Here is a 23,710-nt window from a genome sequence, read left to right on the forward strand (position 1 = left end):
AACAGGCTCCAGGCTCTGAGCTGTCAGCACAGAGCCTGACGCGGGGCTCGAACTCACGGACCGTGAGATCATGACCTGAGCCGAAGTCGGCCGCTTAACCGACTGAGCCACCCAGGTGCCCCAACTGTTGGCCTTTTATTTATTTATTTTTTTTTTTAATTTTTTTTTTTAAACGTTTATTTATTTTGAGACAGAGAGAGACAGAGCATGAATGGGGGAGGGGCAGAGAGAGAGGGAGACACAGAACTGGAAGCAGGCTCCAGGCTCTGAGCCATCAGCCCAGAGCCCAACGCGGGGCTCGAACTCACGGAACGTGAGATCGTGACCTGAGCTGAAGTCAGACGTTCAACCGACTGAGCCACCCAGGCACCCCCCAACTGTTGGCCTTTTAAAAGGTGGTACAGGAGCGCCTGGGTGGCTCGGTTGAGCATCAGACTTCGGCTCAGGTCACAGTCTTGTGGTTTGTGGGTTCGAGCCAACATCTGGCTTTGCCCTGACAGCATGGAGCCCAGAGCCTGCTTCAGATCCTCTTTCTTCTTCTCTCTCTGCCCCTTCCCCGTGCGAGGGCATGGTATCTCTCTCTCTCTCTCTCTCTCTCTCTCTCTCTCAAAAATGAATAAACAGGGGCGCCTGGGTGGCTCAGTCGGTTGGGTGGCCAACTTTGGCTCAGGTCATGATCTCCTGGTCTGTGAGCTCAAGCCCCGTGTCGGGCTCTGTCCTGACTGCTCAGAGCCTGGAGCCTGCTCCCGATTCTGTGTCTCCCTCTCTCTCTGCCCCTTCCCTGCTTGCTCTCTGTCTCAAAAATAATAAACAATAAAAAAATTTAAAAAATGAATAAACATTAAAATAAATAAGTAAATAAGTAAGTAAATAAATAAATAAATAAAAGATGAACACGTAGGCTGGTTCTCTAATGATAGATGATAATACATTATCCTCTTTTGGGGGGTTTTGGGAACATCTCTAAAACTCTAGATAGTTCCACCTTATACAGTGAGCTCGTAGGGTATCCACATGTCCCATGGCACCTTTGTCAGAGATTAGATTTGAAGCTGGAGAGACTGTTAACATGATTCTCAGTTTGAAGGCTTGTTTCTTTGATTTGGGATCGTGTGTTCCGGTAACAACACGTGTGTATATGTCTTTAGTCCTTGTTGCAATGCTTCCTGCATGGTAGCCATTCACCTGGTACCTGCCTGGCCTTGCCTGGAGAGTTTCCCACCTGTGAAATCACTTCAGAAGGGCTGCCCCCTTGAAAGGAGCAGTTCTCTCTCAAACTTACAAAAGGGCTCTCTGTTCCTCAAGATCATTTGCAAGTTGATTATTTGGAGTGTGGAACACATTTTCTCATAAAAACAACGAGGTTAGGTTACCAGCTTGACCTATAAAGCTTATCATTTAGCATCTTAAAGTAGTAATTTACCAATAGTAGAGGTCTCAGTTGGGCTTGCAGACCAGGTGGGAGGAGGAAGAGAGTATCTGATCTGTTTTTTGGGTTCTGATTTGAAGTTTGAATTAGGTAGAGGTTGGTCTTGTTCTCATCTCAGATTCTCTATCCTCCTCCTTAGGTCTCCAGGTATCCTAGTGCTTTCCCTTTCCTCAGGGCCTCTCCAGGCATGCTCCATTCTCCCAAATATCACATGTTCCAGAACCTTCTTAGAGCCCTGTCCCCTTTATACACACAGCCAGTGTCAACTTGGTTTTAGGATACATTTGTCATATGTTGTGAATGAGTCTTTCTGGAGAGTTTGTGTTTTTTATTTTATTTATTTAAAACAATTTTTTTAATGTTAATTTATTTTTGAGAGGGAGAGACAGACAGACAGACAGCCAGCACAAGTGGGGGAGGGGCAGAGAGAGGGAGACACAGAATCTGAGGCAGGTTCCAGGCTCTGAGCTGTCAGCACAGAGCTCGATGCGGGGTGTTTGGAACTCATGAAATCATGACCTGAGCCAAAGTCGGATGCTCAACCGACTGAGCCACCCAAGTGCCCCAAGAGAGTTTGTGTTTTCAAAAGAAGGCATTAACTAATACCACAGATCTTCAACAGTACAGATTCAGGCACGGCCCCTCTATCCAGGTCCCTTGGCTCCAGGTGTATTTTGGAATTCAGAGTTTCTCTGATTTCAGAAAGCAATGCCCCATAATCAAACAAAAATACTTTCGCAGCAAACTGTAAATTCCCTAAGAGATCTCTGCAAAGCCTGCCAGTGTCCTCATGTTGGTTTAGGCTTAAGTTTTGTACCAGATGAATTTGTGCCGAACTTTTTTAAAACTTTGGGTATTTGGAGCTTTTTGGATTTTGGAATTATAGAGATTTAGGGCTTATTTTTCACAGCATCACAAAGTGAAGGGGATCCTGCAGTGTGGGGAAGAGACTTGTGGCTAGAGAGGCCAGTCATCCAAGCAGTCAGCTTTGGTGCTAAGTTTGCCTCTAGGTCAGTGCATGGAACTGCCCTGTGTTTTCCTTTCCTCAACTCCTGCCAGTATAGAAACTCTGTTTAAAATAGGTTTTTTTTTTTTTCTGTCTGATTCCAAAGTACTGTGTGCTAGTTTTTTTTTTAATCTTTTTTTAATGTTTATTTATTGTGGAGAGACAGAGCATGAGCAGGGGAGGGGAACTGAGAGGGAGAGACAAAGAATCCAAAGCAGGCTCCAGGCTCCGAGCTGTCAGCACGGAGCCCGACGCGGGGCCCGAACCCACAAACTGTGAGATCATGACCTGAGCCGAAGTCGGACGCTCAACCGACTGAGCCACCCAGGCGCCCCTCCATGCAGTAAACACCTTTATATACCTCCTTGTGCATTTCTGTGAGCACTTGAAGGGTCGATGCCTACAAGTAAAACTGTTGGCTCAGGGGCGCCTGGGTGGCTCAGTCAGTCTTGATTTCTATTCAGGTCATGAGCTCATGGTTTGTGAGTTTGAGCCCCGCATCAGGTTCTCACTGGCAGTGCAGAGCCTGCTTGGAATTCTCTCTCTCTCTCTCTCTCTCTCTCTCTCTGCCCCTCCCCCACCCCTCTCTCTCAAAGTAAATAAATGAACTTTTAAAAAAAAATTAAAAAAGAAAAAAGAACTGTTGATTCAATGGGTATATGTGTTTTTTTTAATTTATTTAAGTTTTTTTTTTTTTTTTTTTTAATGTTTATTCTGAGAGAAAGAGCATGAGTGGGAGAGGGGTAGAGAGGGAGGGAGACACAGAAACCGAAGCAGGATCCGGGCTCCAAGCTGTTAGCACAGAGCCCGACTTGGGGCTCGAACCTGCAAACCCTGAGATCATGACCTGAGCCAAAGTTGGGGCCACTCAGGCGCCCCTATGTGGTTTCTACTTCAGAAGCCCGTGCTGAGTTGTTTCCTCAGCAGATTCTACCAAGACTCCCACCAGCAGCGCAGGAAAGTTCCTGTTTCCCCTTCACCGTCGCTGCTGGATGTTTTCAGTATGCCAACCTGGCTTATTCAGAGGTTGGCAGCGTTTTTTCAAATGTCTATCAGCCATTTGTATCTTCTTCTCGTCTTTGAATTGCCTGTTTATGTCTAAAAGGTCGACTTGGTTTTATTTTTCTAACCATTCTCTGGTTAGGGAGCTGGAGGTGAGGGCTGCGGGCATGGTGGAGCCACTGAACTTACCACTTGTAGAGGGGACGGCCGGTACTGTGGGGGCTCCTTGCCGAGTAAGGAAAGGCTTAACAAGCCATTACTCTGTCCTGGGAGTGTATGTCTGGTTTACTGAAGGGACTGGATATTGGAGCCTTGGTTTAAAAGTGTGTGTTGGGGGGGGGGGAGGGGAGAGGGAGAGGGAGACAGAAAGGGAGGGAGAGAGGGAGAGGGAGAAAGTTGGGTTGGGGCTAAGATTCTATTTATCTGTTTGCTTTTTCACTTTCTCTGTCAAGATTCTTCGGAGGATACCCCTCCAGCCACTCAGAACTTCATCATTCCAAAAAAGGAGATCCACACGGTGCCAGACATGGGCAAGTGGAAGCGTTCTCAGGTACCAGTGACATCTGCCCTGTAGGGTCAGAGCTGGGATGACAAACTTGGGCTTTTTCAAAGACGGTGAGCTCCTGACCTTTCTTGCTCTTGGAACCGGAGCTGTTAGAAGCTAGGGAGAGAGATGACAGGGGAGCCGGCTGTCCCTCTCTCTCAGGGGGAGCACTCAGAGAACGCTTTAGTGGGAAGGTCTCTGGGGTCTGGGGCCAGGGTAACGCTGGAGAGTTCTGCCCCTGGTTCTCATAAACCATCATCCCTTGAGTGTTGTCTTCGCCGAACATGAGTGTCCTAGGTGATGACACGGGTCACTTTGATTCTTGGTTGTAGGTTACAGCCAGTCAGGGAGCCAGCGTATCAAAGAGAGCTGAGGTTACCGTGTGGAAGCTTAGGCCCGGGAGGCGGCTGAGCCTAAAAATACCAAGGAGCTGGGACCTAGAACAAGGAGGAGTACAGACCAGCCCTCTGTGCTGCTGAGTCCAATGGTGGGCAGAAAATAACAGCTTCTGCCTCCCAGGCTTCTGGCACAGGCTGTGGAGAGATTGGGATTAAGAAAAGAAAGTCAGTTTCAGATCCACGGGGAAAGCCTTGGTCCCAGCTCCAGCCAGGTGCCTACACCTGGTCTGCGCAGCGGGGGTGGGGAGGGTCACTTCTACAGAAGGACAGATTCCCCGTGGGGAGTCTGCTGGGCTTATGCTGAGCCTGCACCCCCACCCAGCGTTGCCGTGCTTGGTCCTTCTTGGAGCTGTGCAAGCCTTCTGGCTTCTCTTTCACAAGCTTGCCTTCTAAATATTTGGAGATGGTTAACATTTAACATGTCTTTTCTGTATTGTGTTCCCCCACCAAGTCTTTGCCAGGATCAACACCTTAGTCCCTTCGTCTGCTCAAAGGGCACAGTTTGAGTCCTTTTGTCATCTCGATTGTTCTACCTCGGGATTTCTAAACCTCTGCACTATTGACATCTTGGGGCGGATAATTCTTTGTTGTAGCAGGCTGTCCTGTGCCTTGCAGCGTGTTTAGTAACTTCCTTGGCCTCTCCCCCTGCTAGATGCCAGGAGCACCCTTGCCCCTGGTTATTACAACCCAGAATGTCTGCAGACATTGTCAGAAGTTGCCTGGGAGCCCCATCGCCTGGGTTGAAAACCACGAGTCTACCCCCAAATGTGACTTTAGTTCCTTGCCTTCCCCCTGGATGTTTTTTCCAAGGAGGATTGGGTATTCATGGTGGGCCAAGTATTATTATTATTTTTTTTTTTAGCTCATTTAATCTTCACAAGAACTCTGGGAAGTGGGCTCAGTGGTCATCTCCCATTTTGAAGGTGAGAAAACTGAGGCCAGGAGATAAAGAAATGTAGGAAGGTGGCAGAGTTGGTAAGTGGTTGGGATGAGGTTCAGGATTCACACTCGGGTCCTCTGCCTCCAGAGACCCAGGGGTTGGGAGCCACAATGCTTTAGGCCACAGATCAGCAAATTACTGCCTGCTCATCTAATCTGGACCTTGGCCTGGTTTTGTAAATAAAGTTTGAAATACAGTGAGTCTCATTTGTTTAAGTATTTTGCATGGCTGCTTTCCCAGTACAGTGGCAGAGTTGGGCAGAATCGAGAATTTGTGAGCCAGACTTTGGGGCCCGCAGAGCCTAAGATCGTTACTCTTTGGTCCTTTGTAGGTAAAGTCGTTGACCCCGTTGTAGGCACCAACATTTTTCGAGAAGTGTTGGTTACTTTTTCTTCTGGAGTGTATGTTGAACGATACTGGATAGAAGCCTTTCGCTTGTCGGTCAAGTGTACGGGCCTCTTGTGGGTGGATGAATGGCTCTGTGCCGTGGCCCACACAGTTTCACTAGGCCGCAGAGCGCAGCAGCCAAGAACATGAGCTTGGGGCCAGGAAGGTCAGAGGTTGAAGCCCAGGGCCGCCATTCCTTTTCTTGTACTTAGGCAACTTGCATAACCTGGCCAAGCCTGTTTCCTCTACCATAAAATAGGCTTGTTTGGAGGCCATAATGACACAAAGGCCAAAAAGTACCTGGCTCAGCGCTAGGCATCCGTGAGCCTCGCTGAGCGGCCGGCAGCGTTTAACAACTGTTACAGTGATGAGGGTGGTGGGGTTGGTGGAGACCTTGCATGTCATGTTTATAAGAATGAGCGGAGCTTTGGTCAAGAGACCCAGACCCATGCGGGAGCAGGGGCCACGGAGGGCCACACTGCCCCTTGCTGCTTCCTGTCTCTGTCCCGGTGTAGTTTGTAGGAATGACCGTGAACGCTAGCTGCCGGCGTGACAAGGGCTCAGACCTGCTCTGCGACCCCTCGTTTCCACTTGTTGCTGTTCCACGGGCTGTAGGAAAGGCCTGGTGCAGGAATGCTCCCTTCTAGACACTGAGTGGTCAGTTCTCGGGGCTTGCTGTGGCTGCTGCTGGCATCCTTAAGGCTTGGAGAAGGAGGAAGGAAGGAGATGGGAGGCAAAAGAGAAGAAGAGGAAACAGGACCAAACCGAAGTCACCTGCTCTCAGAATTCCCTCTTCAGGGGCCTGAACCTCAGTGCTTTCTTTTCTTTTCGTTTCTTTTCTTTTCTTTTCTTTTCTTTTCTTTTCTTTTCTTTTCTTTTCTTTTCTATGTTTATTTTTGAGAGAGACCGAGCGCAAGCGGGGGAGGGGCAGAGAGAGAGGGAGACACAGAATCCGAGGCAGGCTCCAGGCTCCGAGCTGTCAGCACAGAGCTCGACGCGGGGCTCGAACCCATGAACCGTGAGATCATGACCCGAGCCGAAGTCAGCCGCTCAGCCGACTGAGCCACCCAGGCACCCCTTGGTGCTTTCTTAACCCCTGTGCTGGCAGCAACGGGAAGAGAGCGCCCAGTTGGAAGCTGGGGATGGGTGTGCCGGGAGACCTGGCCGTGGGCAGAAAACAGTTTCTTCTCCTGGGAGCAGGGGGTCTGCACTGCAGGCTGACAGCCTGATCTGTCTGGTGGGGGAAACTTCTGGAAGACCACCAGGTCTTGCCGGTATTCCTGCGCTCCTGGTGATAGGGTATAATCGTTGAGCACTTGGCCACACAGCCTTGGAGTAGGCCTTGCTGGGTCCCGGCTCCACGTCTAATGAGATCTCGGTCTTAGGAGACCTTGGGCAGGTCTCCTCTCCTGAAGCCTTGGTTTCCTCATCTATGAAATGGGGAGAGTGAGCGGGTCTGCCCTGTGGAGTTGTGTGAAGGAACTGCTGCCAGTAGTGGTGAGCGCACAGTAAAGTCTGGCCCGGGGTCCAGGCGTCACTGCGGTCACTGGCTTGCCAGCCGTGCAGGATGGAGGGTAGTGGTGGCGAGTTTGGCATTAGCCTTCAACCTCTGCTGCCGGCCGGCTGGGGGCCAGGGCCAGCTCGGGGTGCTTCGGTAGCCGGGTGGGGCTGGGGCTGGCCCGGGTCGTAGGGGGCCGTGGGTCTGACACCCCTCTCCCCGTCCCCACTCCCCGCTTTGTTTGGTAGGCGTACGCTGACTACATCGGGTTCATCCTGACCCTCAACGAAGGTGTGAAGGGGAAGAAGCTGACCTTCGAGTACAAAGTCTCCGAGGTAGGCACAAGCAGGGAGCCTCTCCCGAAACAGCCCATAGAGTCGTGTGCTCGCTGCCCACGGCGGGCCAGGGCAGAAAATGAGATCGTCCAAGCACACGTGCGGGTTGGCGTTTTGGTGTCTGTATGGCCGATCTTTTCTGCTCTGTTTTGTTCAATCTGTGAATTGACGTATGTTTATAAAAATGGGATCAAGCTAAACATGCCGCTTGATAGCCTGCATTTTTGCTAACTGGTGTTTTTACGTAACTTTTTAAATTAAAAAAAGATCGCGAATGAAGGAAGCATGCTCGCTTCTGTTAGCGAAAGGGTCACTAACAGAAGCGTATTAACAGCGAGCTGACCTCCGCCTATGTTCCGTCTCCTACCCAACTTCCCGGGGCAGCCCTGGGCACAGTTCGGGGAATGTCACCCAGACCTGCCCTCTGAGCTCCCCCTGTCCCTCTGCCACCGTGGAAACGGCTGCCTCATCGAGCCGGCCCTCATTTGCTTAAACAGCCCCTATGTAGACTTCTCGGTTGTGTCCCTAAATGTCTCTGCTCTGAATGTCTCTGCTCTGAACATCTCTGCGTATAGATCTGTGGGCGCTCTTCCCTGAGGAGCCCTTCCGGAAGTGGGGATGTTGAGTTGAGGGTGCACACGGCAGGGTGGGTGCTCTCTGGCTGCTGTTTCGGAGACAGGGTGTTCGTGAAGAGAGGCCGAGAGCTGCGGGGAGGTGTGGGGCCTGCAGGCTGTTAGCTCTTGCCGGATGCCGTCTCCCACGGCCGGGCCCCAGGCCTCCAGTGGCCTCTTCGGTTCCTATCCCAGTTGGCCCATAGTCACCTTGAGACTCTTATCTCAGGCACCAGGGTGCAAGTGGCCTCTCAGTATCCCACCCTGTTGGGCCAGGCCTGGCTCTGTCACGACCGGGTCTCTCCACCTGTCCCGAGGCTGGCATTGCCCCGCTGGCCCTCACACCCTGCCCCGTGAGAGCTGCCCCTTCCTGGGCCGTAAATGGCTGCTGGGTGGCTGAGGTCTCGTTCTGTGACTGGAGACCTCGTTAGCCTGTGCTGGGAATAGACAGCCTTCTCCTGGGAGCTGGCCCACTAGTGATTTCGTGGGTTGGGAGAGAGTGGGCTCATCCTTGAGCCTGTGGTGAGGGAAGCTGGGCTGGGCTCAGTGGGCGGGAAGTATGGCGGAGGAAGGGGGATGTTCTAATTACCCTGGCAGATCCTGAGCTGCCAAATCCCCCTCGGGTCCCATAATTGCCCCTGACACTTTGATGGTAGACTCCACGCCAGCCAGGTGTTGTCCTGGCTCGGGAGCTGTTCTTTTGGCGGGATCGCAGCATGCTTAAGTGCTCGGGTTCTGGAGGCAGGCCGACTGGGTTTTGATAACCTCTCCCTTCCGAGCTGAGTGGCTTTGTCCCTCTCACGCTCTCGCTCTTCATCTGTAGGCGGAGGAGCCAGCAGACCTACTCATGGCCCCTGGGGGAGATTCGCTGAGCTCTTCCTCGTAGGGTTGTTGGTATAGTGCTCGGTGCGTATTGCACACAGCGGGTGACATTGTCATCGTGAGGTCTTATCACTAGCTGTTTCTCGGGTCTGAGTTCTAGGAGTGATGTTATTGCTTCATTTGGAGGCTCTTCCTGAGCTGGGTGGGGTTCATCTCAGTGCCGGGGTCGCGGGCTGCCTCTCATGTGCTGGGCAGAGGTGACTAGTTTGGCCTCCAGGGGCCTCCCGGCTCCTGTCCTCAGCTGTTAGGGCATTGGAAGGAGCGGCTCACGGCATGTGGTCTCAGCCCACAGACGGGGGGCCGAGGGCCACGGGCTGCTCGGGGCTCCTACTTCCTCCCATTCCTGCTTCCTGCTGCCGCTGCCGGGATGGCGGCTGGGGAGAGGGCAGCACGGCCTTGGGTGTCGGGGCCTCCAGACCAGCAGCAGCAGAGGGAACAAGCAAGGGCGGTGTAGTGAGGCTGTCTAGACCAGCATTTAGAAGGCTTTTGTTAAGTTTGAGATTCTATCTGTCCTAATCTTTGGGGGTTCAGGTGTTTGATTTTTGTAAAATGTGAGTAGATAAGAGGCTTGGTTTTGCTGCTGTTTGGTTGGATTTTTAAGTTGGAGGCAAAGAAGAAGAAGAAGGAAAAAAAAACCCTGGCAGGTAACGTTTGGGAGAAAATTGTACTGGTCCGTGAAATCCAAGAGGAGGCATTGGTTTAAGGAAACGGAGGGTAGCTCAAATGGTTGTTTGTCCTTCCTGGGGGCTCCGGCCCACAGCACCCCCCCCCCCCCTTCAGCCCCTCTGCCTCAGTCAGACAATAGAGGCAGCCCCTGTGTTCTGAAAGCCCTCTCCGGGAAGAGCTAGGAGCCTTTTAATTATTCATCGCCCCAGCCAAGCCAGCAGCTGGGGCCTGGCTTCCGCAGCCTCCCAGCACCTTCTTTATCCCCTTCAGTGCCTTGCCCACCACGGAGATCACCAGGGAGTTGGCCAGGCTGGTGCTTCCCTGGGGCCAGGATTACTGAGCCGTCACTCCTAAGTCCCAGTTGCTGCGTGGGGTCAGGCTTGCTCTGGCCTTATGGGTTCCTGGTGACCTGGTTCTTCGCAAAGCTGGCTTTGGCAGTGCTTTCTGTCACATTTCAGCTGGGCAGCTTTAGTCACCCTGGCCCTCTGCCTCGGCCAGGTCTACAGGGAACTTCTCTTGCAGGTAACTTTTACTCTCCTGCACCGCCAAGCATAGAGAAAGGGAGGTGAGGGACGGCAGCAGTCAGGCCAAGGTCATGTTGCACAACGCCAGGGGACGCCATTGCCGTGGACCGCAGTGTCTTTTGTGCCCCTGGAACTGTGGGCGGGGAGGGTGCGGGGTGGGGGCGCTGGCTGACATGTATTCTGTTGGCTCAAATCCACTCCCCCCCCTCCCCACCCAGCTCTCAGACTGTTCCTCTGCAGGGCCTTGCAACGCAGCAGTGGACCTGACCGTGCCTCGCCTTCCTCCTCACAGCTTCTCATGTGGGTCCCACCCTGGTAGCTCGTAGTATCGGGGGTTCCTGTGTGTGCCCAGTGGACGCAGGCAAGACCTGCTTCTTGGCAAGGTCCGCTTTCCCAGGGCTGTCCACCTCCGCACACGCTCTGCCCTTGTGCCCTCTGCTAGCCTTTTGTCGTGACCTATTTACTTACTCATTTCTTGATTTTGCAAGCCACAGGCAAGAAGGAGCCCTTTTCTCGCTAGCCCTCCCAGACCTCTGTCTCGGATAGCCTCACCTGGTTTCCTCATTGAGTAACATTGTGTGTGCTAACGCTGCCCTGGCCTGCGGCACCGATTCCACGCCTCGGTTCCTGCCTGCTGTGGGAAAGGCGTAGGGCGATGGGCTCCCAGACACCGCAGCCCCACAAAGCATCGCACAGACTCGGCCCTACAAAGCCTCACAGGGGTTTGTACCTATGACCCGGCAGGTCCACGGAGTGGGAGTTAGCAGATTGTTGATGGGAGTGAGCGTATATTTGGAAATAACCCAAGCATTTAGCAGTGAGGGATTTGGTAAAAAATTATGGCACGTTGGCGCAGTGAAATGCTATTCGCGTATTAAAGGCTATTGTAAGATTGAGTTTACGTGTTGAGGTGGAACGAGGCTCATGAGGCACTTGACAAGGCTACAAGGCAGTGCGTGTCCCGTGACCTGTGTTTTATTTTTCTTTTTTATGAAGACTGGCAGATCTGTGTGTGTGTGTGTGTGTGTGTGTGTGTGTGACCTGTGTTTTGGAGCCCGTGTGTGTATAAACGTATGCCACGGCCCCCGCCCGGCACTGCACTGGCAGCCTCTGGATTGCGGTGTGGTCCCGTCCCAACCTTAGGAGGTGTTTATCATCACACCCGTTTCCGAGGTCAAGAAACAGCTTTGATGTCTACAGAGTTGTCAGATTGCTGTGTTCTGCACCGGAGACTAATCCCATATTGCACGGCAGCAGCGTTTCACTTAAACAAACAAACAAACAAACAAAAAACCCAAACACAGGCTCTGAGAATTCAAGCCACTTTCTCGGTGTCTCGCAGCCCCTGATGGCGTTTCCAGGCGGATTTGAATCCAGGTCTGTCGGCCTTTAAAGCCACGAGAAACAGTAGAAAACACTATAAAAAGACAAAATTGGAGACTACGTTAAAATGTGAATAGCATTTATTCCCGGGTAGTGGGATTTGTCCTCTTGCTTTGACGTGCCTGTTTTCTGTGACGAGTTGGTGTCGTGTACCCAACAGGAGACCCCAGTACAAGGTGCTGAAGCAGATCGGGACTGGGGTTCTTGCTTATCCAGCAACTTCTTCTTGATAGGCTGGCTCTAGGAGACCAGGTGGTGAAGCCACTCCTGTCCCTTCAGCCACATGCTGGTCCCTTTCTGTTAAGCTCACTGTGCGCCCCCGGCCCCTCCTTCATATTCAGCGTGGTCAAGAAGAAAGGGGGACAGCCAGGAGAATGCCACTTAATGCCATGCCTAGGGGTCATTGTCCCCTGGCAGTTGGGACTTAGCTCTGTGGCTCTAGCTGGAGGCCACTAGCGATTGTGGCTTGGCCCCCTCTATTTTGTCCACTACAGGCCATTGAGAAGCTGGTCGCCCTTCTCAACACGCTGGACAGGTGGATCGATGAGACCCCTCCGGTGGACCAGCCCTCTCGATTTGGGAACAAGGCCTACAGGACCTGGTATGCCAAACTCGACGAGGTGAGGCTGCCCCGGGACATGCTTGGGGGCTGGGCTAGGGGTGTGGGAGACTTCGGGCATCTCAAAATCACCGGGGAGTTTGTTAAACAGCACTTCCATTTGCCAAAAATACGAACGCATTTACCCTGTGCCCCGGCCGTCTTCTGGGAATCACTGCCGTGGAGGCCCACTTCTCAGCACAGTGCTGTTAATCAGGTCCGCGTTTGCGTCAGCGATAGATTCCAATGTCCCAGGTGTCCGTGTGCAGGGCATCAGTTGAATAAGCTAGTAGATCCACCCTGGAGTACTACGCAGCTCTGAGAAAGACGAGGAGGCTGACTCGGGAGCTCAGGGGAAGGTGCTCTGGGATTTGTTGTTCCGTTGAAGAGGAGTCTGGGCTCTGACACGCGGTGAGCTACTTTTTGGCAGGAAAGAGACAAATAAAAAGACATGTTTGTGTTGCTCAGTTTGCATAAAGAAACTCACTGGAAGGATGCACAAGAGGCTAATAAAGCTGTGGTTTCTCTGAGGGCAGGGGAGAGTGGGGAGGGGGACAGAAACTTCTCAGTGCATCCCTTTTATAATGCGTTTGTTTTTGAATCATGTAACGATGATACCTGTTCAAAGCAAGCAAAAAAATAAAATGCAGGATCCTGGGCCCTGCCCTTGGAAAAACAGTCTTTAGGGTAGAGACTAGGAAGCCCGATTTTCCCCAGGTCCCCAGGAGATTTTCGGGTGTCCGTAGACTGAACTTAGAGAAACTTGGGTCCTGATTTGTCTGGCTCAGTGTTTTTGCCTGGAGCAGAGGGGAGTCCCAAGGACCCAACAAAATACCGTCCCTGCCTAAGAGCAGCTTGGGGCTGCCTCTGGACTCTAAGAGGGCACATGGTCTTTTTTTTTTTTAAGATTGTGTGCAGTTACTGGCTTAAAGGAAGTTTAACACATCATAGCTGTACAGCTTGATGGATCTTCCTTCCTTCCTTTCTTTCTGTTTTAAAGGAGATAGACGTTTATTGACTACACCGCCAGGGGGCGGCGGGCAGGACAGCAGAGGAGAGGCTGTCTGCAACCTCGACAGAGCTTAACCCATGTTTCTACTCTTGCACCCACCACCTGTATCAAGCGATAAAACATTCCAGCCTTCTAGCAGGGTCCTTATGCCTCCTTGAGTTGATATCCGCCAAACTCCTCTGATTTCTGTCCCATAGACCAGTCTTACCTGTTTTTGAACTGCCGACAGACGTGACTTCTTTTGCTCAGTGTCACGTCTCTGAGATGCACCCGTGTTGTGCGGAGCAGTGGCTCTTTTCCGCGGCGGTGTGGTGCCCCATCACATAACCGGCCCACAATCTGTTGCTGATGGACGCTGCAGTTGAGGGCTGTTCCCACATTTGGGCTACTGTAAATGCTGCTGCTGTGACCATTCTCGCACGCGTGTTTTGGTGGACATGTGGCAGACATCCTCGCTGCCCTGGGGACGTCAGTGACTTACCAGATTGGGGGGGGGGGGGTTGGATGGCTTCTTTTCCATTCCCTCCTATCTTGTCCCAGACCCTTGTCCCCCGGAGGAAGGCTCAGCAGGCTAAAAGCCGCCCCAGGTCGTCTCTCTGTAGCGTGAGAGGTATCAGAGGAAATGTCTCCCTCCTCCTCTTTCTGCAGCCAGTCGGAGCAGGGAGCCAGGCCGGCCTGGCGTGGCCAGCCGGGCCCCGGCCAAATGCTGCCCCTGGGTGCCTGCCCACCGGGATGCTGCCTCATCTGCTGCCACCACTTTGTGTCTCTTGTGTTATCAGGAAGCAGAAAACTTGGTGGCCACGGTGGTCCCCACCCATCTGGCAGCTGCCGTGCCCGAGGTGGCCGTTTACCTAAAGGAGTCCGTGGGGAACTCCACGCGCATCGACTATGGCACAGGTACCTGCCACTCCGTGTTTCCTTGGCTTCACTGCGGCCTCTTCTTGGGCTGCTTCCTTCGTGCCCTGGCTCTTTTCGGGGCCCTCTGAGCAGGCCACCTTTCAGGGCCAGCTGGGTGCAGCGCCCCCGGTCGCGGTGCAGGGAGGCCCGGGGCTCCCTCCGCGGCTCTGTCGTGGTCCACCAGGGGGCGCTGCTGCCACGTGCATGGTGTCTGTGTGCGGCCTCGGTTGTCTTCTTTGTAAAGCCGAGCTCTGTGAGCTCATCGCCATCGCAAAATAATTTATTGAGTGCTTACTATATCTCAAGGCAACCCCTCCCCAGGCCCTTGCGAAATGAAGGAGCTCAGTAGCCCTTGGCAGCATGGCGGCACGCCCTCTCCCCAGCCCCGTGTCTGCGTTGAGTTATCCGGGAGAGGCAGGCCCCTCAGGAGGGAAGCGTTGTCTGGGTGGGGGTGACTGAGGAGGACTCCGCTTTGGTAGGCCCAGCTTTCTGACCTGACCCGAAGCAGCAAGTCCAAGAGCGGCTGCTCTTCTGGGCCTTCCCCTGGCCTGCAGCTCGGGTTCTTCAGGAGGAGCACAGGCCGTAGAGGCAGGCCGGCAGAAGGGCCCCCTTGGACCTGGGTCACGGGGAGGTTTTGTCTTCTGCTCCCCTGTTGCCGGGGAGCAGGTTTATCAAGTGTTGGGGGACTTCCGCGGGTGGGGCTCTGACTCAGAACAACAGGGAAGAACCCCGAGGGGAGACTGGCCAGGTCAGAAGTGGGGAGGTTTCTTCCGTTCTCAGGGGTGCAAGAGCCCCTGAGTAGGGTTGCTGGGACTCTGGCGGGTGGAGATGGGAAAGCCTGCAGGCGAGAGAAACCGCTCACAAGCTTCCCAGGCCCTGAAGTCACCTTCATTCTACAGAGATGGGACAGGAGGTCGCCGAAATATTCTCTCCCTGCCTCCCTCCAAATATATACTTTTTGGTAACACTATGAACCATGGCATTCAGTCCGGAATCCAGTCAGTGGTTTCTGTAGTACTGCCCACTCCTATTTGACATGACCGGGAAAGGAAGGGGGTGCCTTTTGACCCTGTGATGTGACCACGCGTTCCCTGCTTGGAAGCCTTCAGTGGCTCCCATTGCTGTTAGGATAAAGTCTGAGCTTTTTACTGTGGCAGGGAAAGCCTATCCGATCGCCAGCCTCATCTTGTTATACTTCCTCCCTTGCCCTCTCTGCTTTAGCCACACTGGCTGCCTTAGCGTTCTTCGAACATACCTTTTTTTTTTTTTTTTTTTTGCCTCAGGACCTTTGCACATGCTGTTTCTTCTCGGTTAGATTGCTCTTCTTGCTTCCCTCACACCCAGTGCCTTGCCAACTCTTATTCATCTTTCAGATTCACTTTTACTTCCTTGGGGAAACCTTCTCGGACCCTTATGTCAGGGTTCCCCTGTGATATCCTCCAATTATCACTCCATCCTCCTTCAGAGCTAGAATTATAGAAGTGATTATCTATTTAATGTTTGTCATCCTGATAGATCATAAACTGTCAAACAAGGGCATGGACTTAAGTCTCCCTAGTGCCTGATATGGACAGTGGCTGCCGTCGTAGTAGGTGCTCAGTAGAGAGCACAGAATTGATGAGTGAGTTAAACAAAATAAAATCCAAGTGTCTGTTTAAGAAGTCCTCAGCCTCGGCCCATTAGGAATAGAATTACATTAGTGGTAGCTCTCAAGAGGGCCTGGGTCTTTCTAGAAAGGGAGGTGGCCCCATTATCTCCATGTTGACCTCCCTCCGCAGGGGGCAGGTATCAGTGATTTGGACTCTGGTGAGATCAAGAACAGTCCCACTCGTTTCTCTGGAAGCCTGTCGACCTCAGCTGGTTTTTCTCCCCCAGGACATGAAGCAGCCTTTGCTGCTTTCCTCTGCTGCCTCTGCAAGATTGGGGTGCTCCGGGTAGACGACCAAATAGCTATTGTCTTCAAGGTGTTCAATCGGTGAGTGAGAGGAGGGGCAGTGGGGGTCTCTTTCCTCCTTGTCACTGTCACTCTGAGGACAGGGTGCTGGAGGGCTCTCCTGAGCGCCTGTTTCTTCTTTCGGCCCGTCCTCATCAAGCCCTGGCTGTGGACAGGGCACCCAAGACAGAAGGACTGACAGGTTCAGTTTCAAGGAAGAACAAGGGAAGGAAATGTCACGTACCGACTGCTAATGCTTCCGTGGCTTTGCCATGCAGCTCCCTCCCTTGGTCTCCCCAGCAGCCTTCGTTTCTGTTTTATAGACGAAGAAACAGAGGCCCAGAGAAATCAGCTGTCTTCTGATCACTGAGGCCACACAGCCAGCTGAACCCAGGCAGTGGGACTCTGACCCCCCCCCCCCCCCGCCCCCCCCCCGAAACCCCCTACCCGGCAGCACAGGTGTGGTATGGTCACCGGAGCGCTCTGACAGTGCCTGTTCTGGGCCCCCCCTCTGGCGATGCTGATGCCAGAGCTCCCCAGATGCCAGAACTGACACAGCCCCTGAGAACAGGGAGGGTGGGAGCCGAAAGGCCCCAGGAGATGATCTGCTTTGTCTCCCAGCCACTTTCCTACAGGCAGGCCAGAGTTGGAGAGCCTGAGGCTCTTGCCCAGGGTGTCACGTCAGGAGTTGATGGTGCTAAAACCCCCTTCCCTGGGCCAAAAGAAGGCTGAACGTGGGAGAAGAAAATAAAGCCACATTATTTTGAGAGTACCAGCTGATGCATAACTTATGCGTGTGGATTTTAATTGAAATAGAGACCAGTTACACTCTCAGGTGGCTATTTCTGGCCTCCATGAGCTCCCAGTGGCAGAAGGCTTGAGGCCGGCTTTTTACTTTGTGCCGCCTCTTTTTTCACCTCCCTCTTGCGCAGGTACCTCGAGGTTATGCGGAAACTCCAGAAAACGTACAGGATGGAGCCAGCCGGCAGCCAGGGAGTGTGGGGCCTGGACGACTTTCAGTTCCTGCCTTTCATCTGGGGCAGCTCACAGTTGATAGGTACTGGAGAGGGGGCGCCTACCCCTCCGCCCCCCAGGGTGCGTTCTCTGTCCCCCCCTCCTCCCCTCCTTACTTCCGCTCCGGGCAGACGGTGACAGCTTGTAAAGCAGGCATTAGACCGGCTATTGACGGAGGCTGTTTGCTGTCGACCTTCTGCCGCGAGCCGCCGCCGGTGAGGCAGGCTCGGGAAGGCGGAGGCAGAGTGTGCCGAGATAATGGAAAGTGACACGGGCTGGAGCAAGGGCGCTCGCCTGGCGCGTAATGGGCTGGTGTGAAACGCGCCCCAGCTCCTGGCAGCAGCTGCGGGGTTTTATGTTGAAAACGAGGGGCTCTTTTGACTCGGTGACTGGCGTCATCCACTGTTATTATCGAGCTGTGTGCCAGGGGGCCCGTCAGGGAGCGGCCACCAAGTGCTGGGCAGTGAGCCGCTTCCGGTGGGCGTGCTGTAGTGGTTCCCCCCACTCTGAAACTGCTTTCCAGGCTCGGGCGGCGCATTGGGATCTGCAGCGGGTGAGGGTCCGGTGGTAACTTCCGCTTTGACGTAGGATTAACTGCCTGCAGAATGGTATTAATAAATGACCCTTGGTGAATATTTTGCTCTGTGCCAGGCACTGCTCTAAGCATGTTGGGTAGATTATCTCCCAGAACCTTCTCAACGACGCTGGGAAGGGTCTTTGCCAGCACGAGACCAGCCACCTTTGACTAACACTTAACCTGTGCGGGCACCATGGCGAGTGATCCCCGATCAGGTAGTGAGAGGGAGGTGCCGTTCATGTCCCCACTGCACGGATGAGGAAACGGAGCCTCGGAGGGCTGTAGTCACTGGTTCAAGGTCACGTAGCTAGAAAAAGGCAGAGCCAAAGCTCGTTCACTAGAATACACACACAGGTCCTTCATTGCTCCCACGAGGTCAAGGGTTGGCACGCGGGCAGGACTGTGGCCCCGGGGTGGGTGTGGAGTGCCCTGGGCTGAGGTGCTCCGTGGTGGGAGTGCCTGCTTCTGAACCCCGGGGCTCTTTGCCATTCCCAGACCACCCGTATTTGGAGCCCAGGCACTTCGTGGACGAGAAGGCCGTGAACGAGAACCACAAGGACTACATGTTCCTGGAGTGTATCCTGTTTATTACTGAGGTGAGGGGAGGGGGTGAGGGAGAAGCCCGTGGCAACGTCCAGGCCGAGAGGAACCTGAGGCTGGTGGCTTTGGAGTGAGACAGAGGAGCCAGGGCCCTCGCCTGGAGACAGCAGGGTTGGCCCCAGAAGGTGGGTTGTTGGAAAGGAAGCCACACTAGGCCTCTGCAAGGTTGTAAGCCCGCTTTTGACTGTCCAGGATCTCGTCCCCCAAATCAGTGGTCTGGGGTTACCCCTGAACCCCATGGAGCTTTTGAGCTGTGGGACTGAGACGCAGTCACTAGCTGGACTTGGTGACCCGTGCGGCAGGTCTGAAGGGGTGGGGGGGGCCCACGAGGCCTGTCCAGCCACGTGCACGGGATGTGTGTGGGGTGAAGCCGTTGCAGGAGTTGGAGAGACTCATGTGGACAGCAGGCTAGATTTCTGGGGACACATCTGTGTCGGTACCTGAGGACATGGACCAGATGTAGTGCCGGAGGTGAACCGAGACGGCCTGGACCCCTAGCCCGCCTGGCAGGGGGGTGTTTAACTGGGCGCTGTTGCCCGCTGAGGCAAGGTCTCCCATTTCCTCCAGATCGCCCGGGGAACTTGTTAAAACGCACGTTCCTGGGTCCGACCCCAGCTTTCTGAGTCAAGAATCTTGGGAGACAAGAACCAGGAACCCGTATTTAAATACACCTGCCAGGTGACTTCGCATGGAATTTGGGGACTCACTGCTCTTAGGGCCTTTCTCTCAGGAATTGTCAGGGCCTTCAATCCTCCCTGCTGCATCCCTGTCCCCCTCACCCCGGAGACTTTCAAAGGGCGCCCTGGTTCTGCTGTCCGGAGAGGGTCTTGCCACTGTCCTCTTTTCCAACACCCACATGCACGTCTGGCCCCAGTGATGCCCCTGGCACGACTGTGGTCTCCTCCCCACTGAGGCTGCTCTCTCGGCTCCTGTTCTGAGCCCCCTGAGCCCCCTGAACGGAGGAGAAGCCTGGTTAAGCAGCCGTAGCCCCAGGCTCCTCATGGTCAGCGTTCGGCTCAGGCCTCTGCCAAACTGCAGAGGCCAGAGGGGAATGACACGTTTTTCCAAGTCAGCAAATGGAGCTGGAACTGACGGCTGGGCGGCCACCGCTCCAGTCTCAGATCTGCTGCCTTCAGCAGTGTGGCAGGCCCAAGGTCGGAAGGACTCGGGGCAGCCTGGCTCATTGCCTCACGAGCCAGTCACGTGCTGCCTTTTCCAGAGTGGGATGTGAGGGTCTGGGGAGCCCTGGGAGACCCCAGGAGGAGCAGGAGGAGCATGGTAGAGAGAAGGGGTGCGCGTTCTAGGCTGAGCCCTGCTTTGCTCACTTGGGGATAAAAGGCTAAGCTGTTCTGGCTCCCTCTGGTGGCTGGCCAAACCCCGGGGTCCCTGTCAGTGACTCGCAAGGAAGAAGGTCGGACCGGGCCTCGGGGAATATGGGAATTGATTCCAGGTTCAACTTTTGTATTTTTATTTGTTTGGTTGGTTACTCTGGTATAAAACCCCAAAAGCTTGCCCGAAGTTTGGGATGCGGTTCCTCTGCTGGAGAAAATCCTACAGCGGCCACTAGGTGGCACTAACGACACATTGAACTTTGAGGAGGTTTTCGTAACTTCCTTGGCTGAGAGGCAGACCCTAGAGTTTTTGCTTGTTCTGCATCCTCTCCGCAAGGCCTGGTTTTCACTTTGGGTCTAGGTGCTGGGGCATGGTGGTAAACACTGACTGCTGGCAGGGCTGAGGGCTCCCTTCCGTCCCCCTGGCCAAGCGGAGACCTGGCTGGTGTGGTTGCTGATGTGGTGCGCCGGGCCAGTTCCCAGGAGCTCTGGTCTGGGCTATGCCCCCCCCCCCCCCCCCCCCCCCCCACCCCCACTCCCCTTCCACCTCACACCAGTATGTCCTGGTTGCTGGTCCGTGAATGAGTGGCCTGGCCTGGCCCACCCTGACCCAGGGAGGCCGAAGGCCCGTCGCTGGGACACAGGGACCCGGAGGCCTGTGCAGAGTTCTGTGTGCTTCGGTCTGGAAAAGACAGTGTTGCCTCTGGAGACCTGGGGATCAGGATGGCTGGTGCAACTAGGAGAAAAGACCAAAACAACAAGAAGTGGGAAATGGAACCGGGCGTCTCCTCCTCGTCTCCCAGGACCTGCCCTGGTCGCCCTGGGCATCCCGGATGAGGGACCCCACCTTGCAGGGCTTCTGCTGTCTCAGGAAATGCAGCCCTGGCGCCTTTAAGAGCCCAGGGCAGGCAGGAAAAGAATTTCAGTTTCAATCTGGCTTCTAAATTTGGAGTTTTGGGAAGGGAGGGATCAGATTTCAGCTGGAAGGGAAGGAGCTGACAGGAAGGCGCTGTGCAGAGCCTCTCCCCATCCCCCCTCAGTTACTGACAGAGGAACCATTTACAAAAGGCCGATTCTCTTGGGAGTGGAGAGGCAGGAACGCAGCGTCTGTGAGTAATTTCCTGCTCAATATGGCTGCTCTGACTCACACGATTCCCCTGGGGTCACTGCGGGACTGCAGCTTGCTTGCTCGTTCTCGCTCTTTCTCTTCTCCCTTTGTGGCTAGAATGAGCTAATTTTTTTTTTGTCTTCTTGCTCCCGATTCCTTTTTTCCCTTCGTCTCTTTTCCTTTCCCAGAGTTGCAAAGTCCCCTCCTGAAGGACTTAGGGTGGCCTTGGGGCACCGCAGGCCCGGGGGGGGGGGGGGGGGGGCGTGGGATGTGGGGCAGCCCCTCTAAAGAAATAGCATCTCTGGCCTTTCCATTGGGTCAGAGCAGGCCAGAGAGGCCTTTTGGGGTCCCTTCCTGTGCCCCTAGTGGTTGAGGCTAGCCCACGAAGCAGAGCCTCTGGTTTCCCAGAGTTGTCTGCTGTCCCTGGCCTCGGGGCCCTGGCTGAACAGGCTTATGGAGCTGTGCTGGGGGACGAAGCCGGCAGGGTGCCCCTGGGGTGGTTTGTTCACAGGGCCTTGTCCAGACTGAAACTGGTTACACATCTCCAGTGGTCCCTGAGGTTCTCAGGGCCTGGAAGTGTGCAGAAGACTGGAGCCTGCTGCTGGTCCCCAAGGGGCAGAGAGCCTTGGGGGAAGGGGCGGGGTGAGGGGAAGGGCGGGTTGTTGGGGGCGGAGCCTGCTTGAGTAGGATGGTTGGAACAAAGCTCCTCGAAGGCCAGGCCCCATAGGCTAGGGGCACCGGAGGAGGGAGCCACCCTGGGGGAGGGAGTGTTAGAAAGAGAGAGGAAGAGAAAGAAAGTGGGTGTAGACCCTGATCCTGGAAAAGCCCTGGGAGCACCAGGGTGGGTTTACGTCTCTGTCTCAGCACCTTGGGCTGTGGCCTCCCTACTGGAGGAAGGAGCCTGAGGTCCTCGCTACCTAACCTGGGAGTTGAGACAGGCTTTTGGGGAACTTCGGGCAGGGAAGGGAGGTGACAGCAGTAAATGGCAGCGCTTTGGACTTAAATCTTGCATTTTGGTGTGAGGCCCTCGCTGGAGAAGTGAGGGGCGTGTAGGAGCAGGTCACTCGCGAGCCCACAGCCAAACGGTGGGGGTGTCGTGTGCTCCTGGGCCCTTATTCTTAGGCCCAATATGGAGAGGGAGCTTTGGGTCCATCCTTTCTCCCTGGAACAGCTCTCCCCCAGCCCCACCTCCATGCACAGCCTCTTCTGGAGCCTTCCACCCCCTCAGGGTCCAAGTCTCTGCTTCCTTGCCAGCTCAGCCTCTTTGATTTTCAGACTCTTTCTTCTGAAGCCTGGGGCTCAGGGCGCTGAACCCCTTTCCCCCAGGCAGCCTCGTGAAGCGCCTGTTAACAAACGCACTGGCCTTGTGCGGCGGGGTCCACGCAGGCACACAAGCCTCCCTGTCTCAGTGCTGTGGTTTCTGATGTCATGGGAACTTCACTGGGCTTGCTGCGGAATCGCTTTCCTTCCTGGAGGGTCAGAACTCTGGGCAAGAGGAGGGACGGGAATGGAGCTGGCCTTGCCTCTGCCTGTCCCTTGCCGCTGTCGTTGCCATCCCTTCCCTGCTCCCCAGCCAGGTCAGGCAGACCGTCCAAACAGACCTTCCTCCCGCGTCTGCTGCAGGTGCCCCTGGCTCAGGGCTCACGTGTCCCCCCTCTTTTCCCCCTCTTTTCCTGCCTGCCTTTTGCCTGCCGTTCAGAAGGCAGTTGGGTGCCTGGGTTTGGTCTTTCCCACCTTAGCCTTCCCCTACACGGACCCCTCCCCCGGCTCTTCCAGCTCCGCCAGTGGCAGGTGCAGCCTGAGTGCCTGGTGGTGGAGCCCGCGCTGTGCGGGGCTGGCCCCCGTGCGGGGCTGGCCGGGGAGGCTCGGGAGGCCGCTGCTGTTTATCTGGAAGGGAGCGGGTCCCTGTGCTGTTGGAGCACTCTGTGGCTGGGGGGAGTTGACGGGAGTCTCAGCAGGGGCTTGGGTTGAGGTTTCATTTTTCTGAGGCTGCTGAGTGTGGTGGGTGGTGGGAATCAGGCTTCCTTTTTTCGGCTGTGGGAGAAAGAGGATAACTCTGGGGGTTATGTTTTCCCACTGGGTCTTGCAGGCCGAGAGAGACCCTGTCTCTGGTACTTACGTGTGCTTGTGTGTGTGTGTGTGGGGGGGTACGCGCATGTACGTGCTTGTGCACATGTGAGTGTGCACACCTCCCCCCTGCAGGTGATGCAGCCTGGTCCTTAAGCACACACGCGTACACGTGTGAGCGTGTACGTAGGTGCATATATACGCACATGTATGTGCGCCCTAGCGCGTGTGCATGTATTTGTGTGTGCACGTATGCGTGCGTGTGTATACACACATGCATGTGCACAGCCTTACTGCAGGGAAACGGGATGAGCTCCCAGATGGCCCGCCTCTCCAGCTCTGGATTCTTTTCTTCAGATGAAGACCGGCCCCTTTGCAGAGCACTCCAACCAGCTGTGGAACATCAGTGCCGTCCCCTCCTGGTCCAAAGTGAACCAGGGTCTGATCCGCATGTATAAGGCTGAGGTGAGTGGGGGCTGGCTGGTACTCTTGGTCCTGGGGCCGCCGATCCCCCCACCCCCACCCTGCTGCTTTGCTCCAAATCTTGAGCCAGCCCCTCTGACCCTCGAGGCCTCAGTCTCTGTCTGGGGAGTGGACAAAGAATCCCTATACTGAGGCCCGGCTCTGCCCAGTGATGAGGCAAGGCCCTGCTGCCCGGGGTCTGTCGAATGGCCAGAGGTCCCTCACAGCTGTGTCTCACATGGGGACACGAAAGTGAAGACATGCTTTGGAGGCATCGTCCAAATCGGCGCTTCTCAGACTTTGGTGGGTCTGATACCTGGGCAGGTAGCCCTCGAGGGAGGCCCAGGGCTGACATTTCTAGCAGTCACTTCAGGTGGTGTTCTAGTTCTCAGGTCTGAGAGGCAGGGTGAGGCGTGGCTCCCCTGAGCTCCCCCTGCTGGGAGGTGGCTGCCCAGCTCTTGAGGGTGTCCCCTGTCCTCTCTCCTCCTCTTTGGCACCTTTTCCCA

At 54.7% G+C, this 23,710-nt stretch overlaps 1 protein-coding gene across 2 annotated transcripts in view; it reads left to right on the forward strand.

The window, feature by feature from the left end:
* Window positions 1-23,710, forward strand: part of PTPA (protein phosphatase 2 phosphatase activator) — a 30,914-nt gene that overhangs the window by 2,132 nt on the left and 5,072 nt on the right. For both annotated transcript variants that reach the window (XM_049630005.1, XM_049630006.1), the window contains exons 2-9: window positions 3,890-3,987; window positions 7,453-7,539; window positions 12,100-12,225; window positions 13,995-14,112; window positions 15,988-16,087; window positions 16,978-17,102; window positions 18,132-18,232; window positions 23,100-23,207. In XM_049630005.1, the coding sequence (XP_049485962.1) occupies window positions 3,890-3,987; window positions 7,453-7,539; window positions 12,100-12,225; window positions 13,995-14,112; window positions 15,988-16,087; window positions 16,978-17,102; window positions 18,132-18,232; window positions 23,100-23,207 (863 nt within the window). The remainder of the gene's footprint in view (window positions 1-3,889; window positions 3,988-7,452; window positions 7,540-12,099; window positions 12,226-13,994; window positions 14,113-15,987; window positions 16,088-16,977; window positions 17,103-18,131; window positions 18,233-23,099; window positions 23,208-23,710) is intronic.

The sequence above is a fragment of the Panthera uncia genome, chromosome D4 (assembly GCF_023721935.1).
Source record: "Panthera uncia isolate 11264 chromosome D4, Puncia_PCG_1.0, whole genome shotgun sequence".
NCBI classification, from domain to species: domain Eukaryota; kingdom Metazoa; phylum Chordata; class Mammalia; order Carnivora; family Felidae; genus Panthera; species Panthera uncia.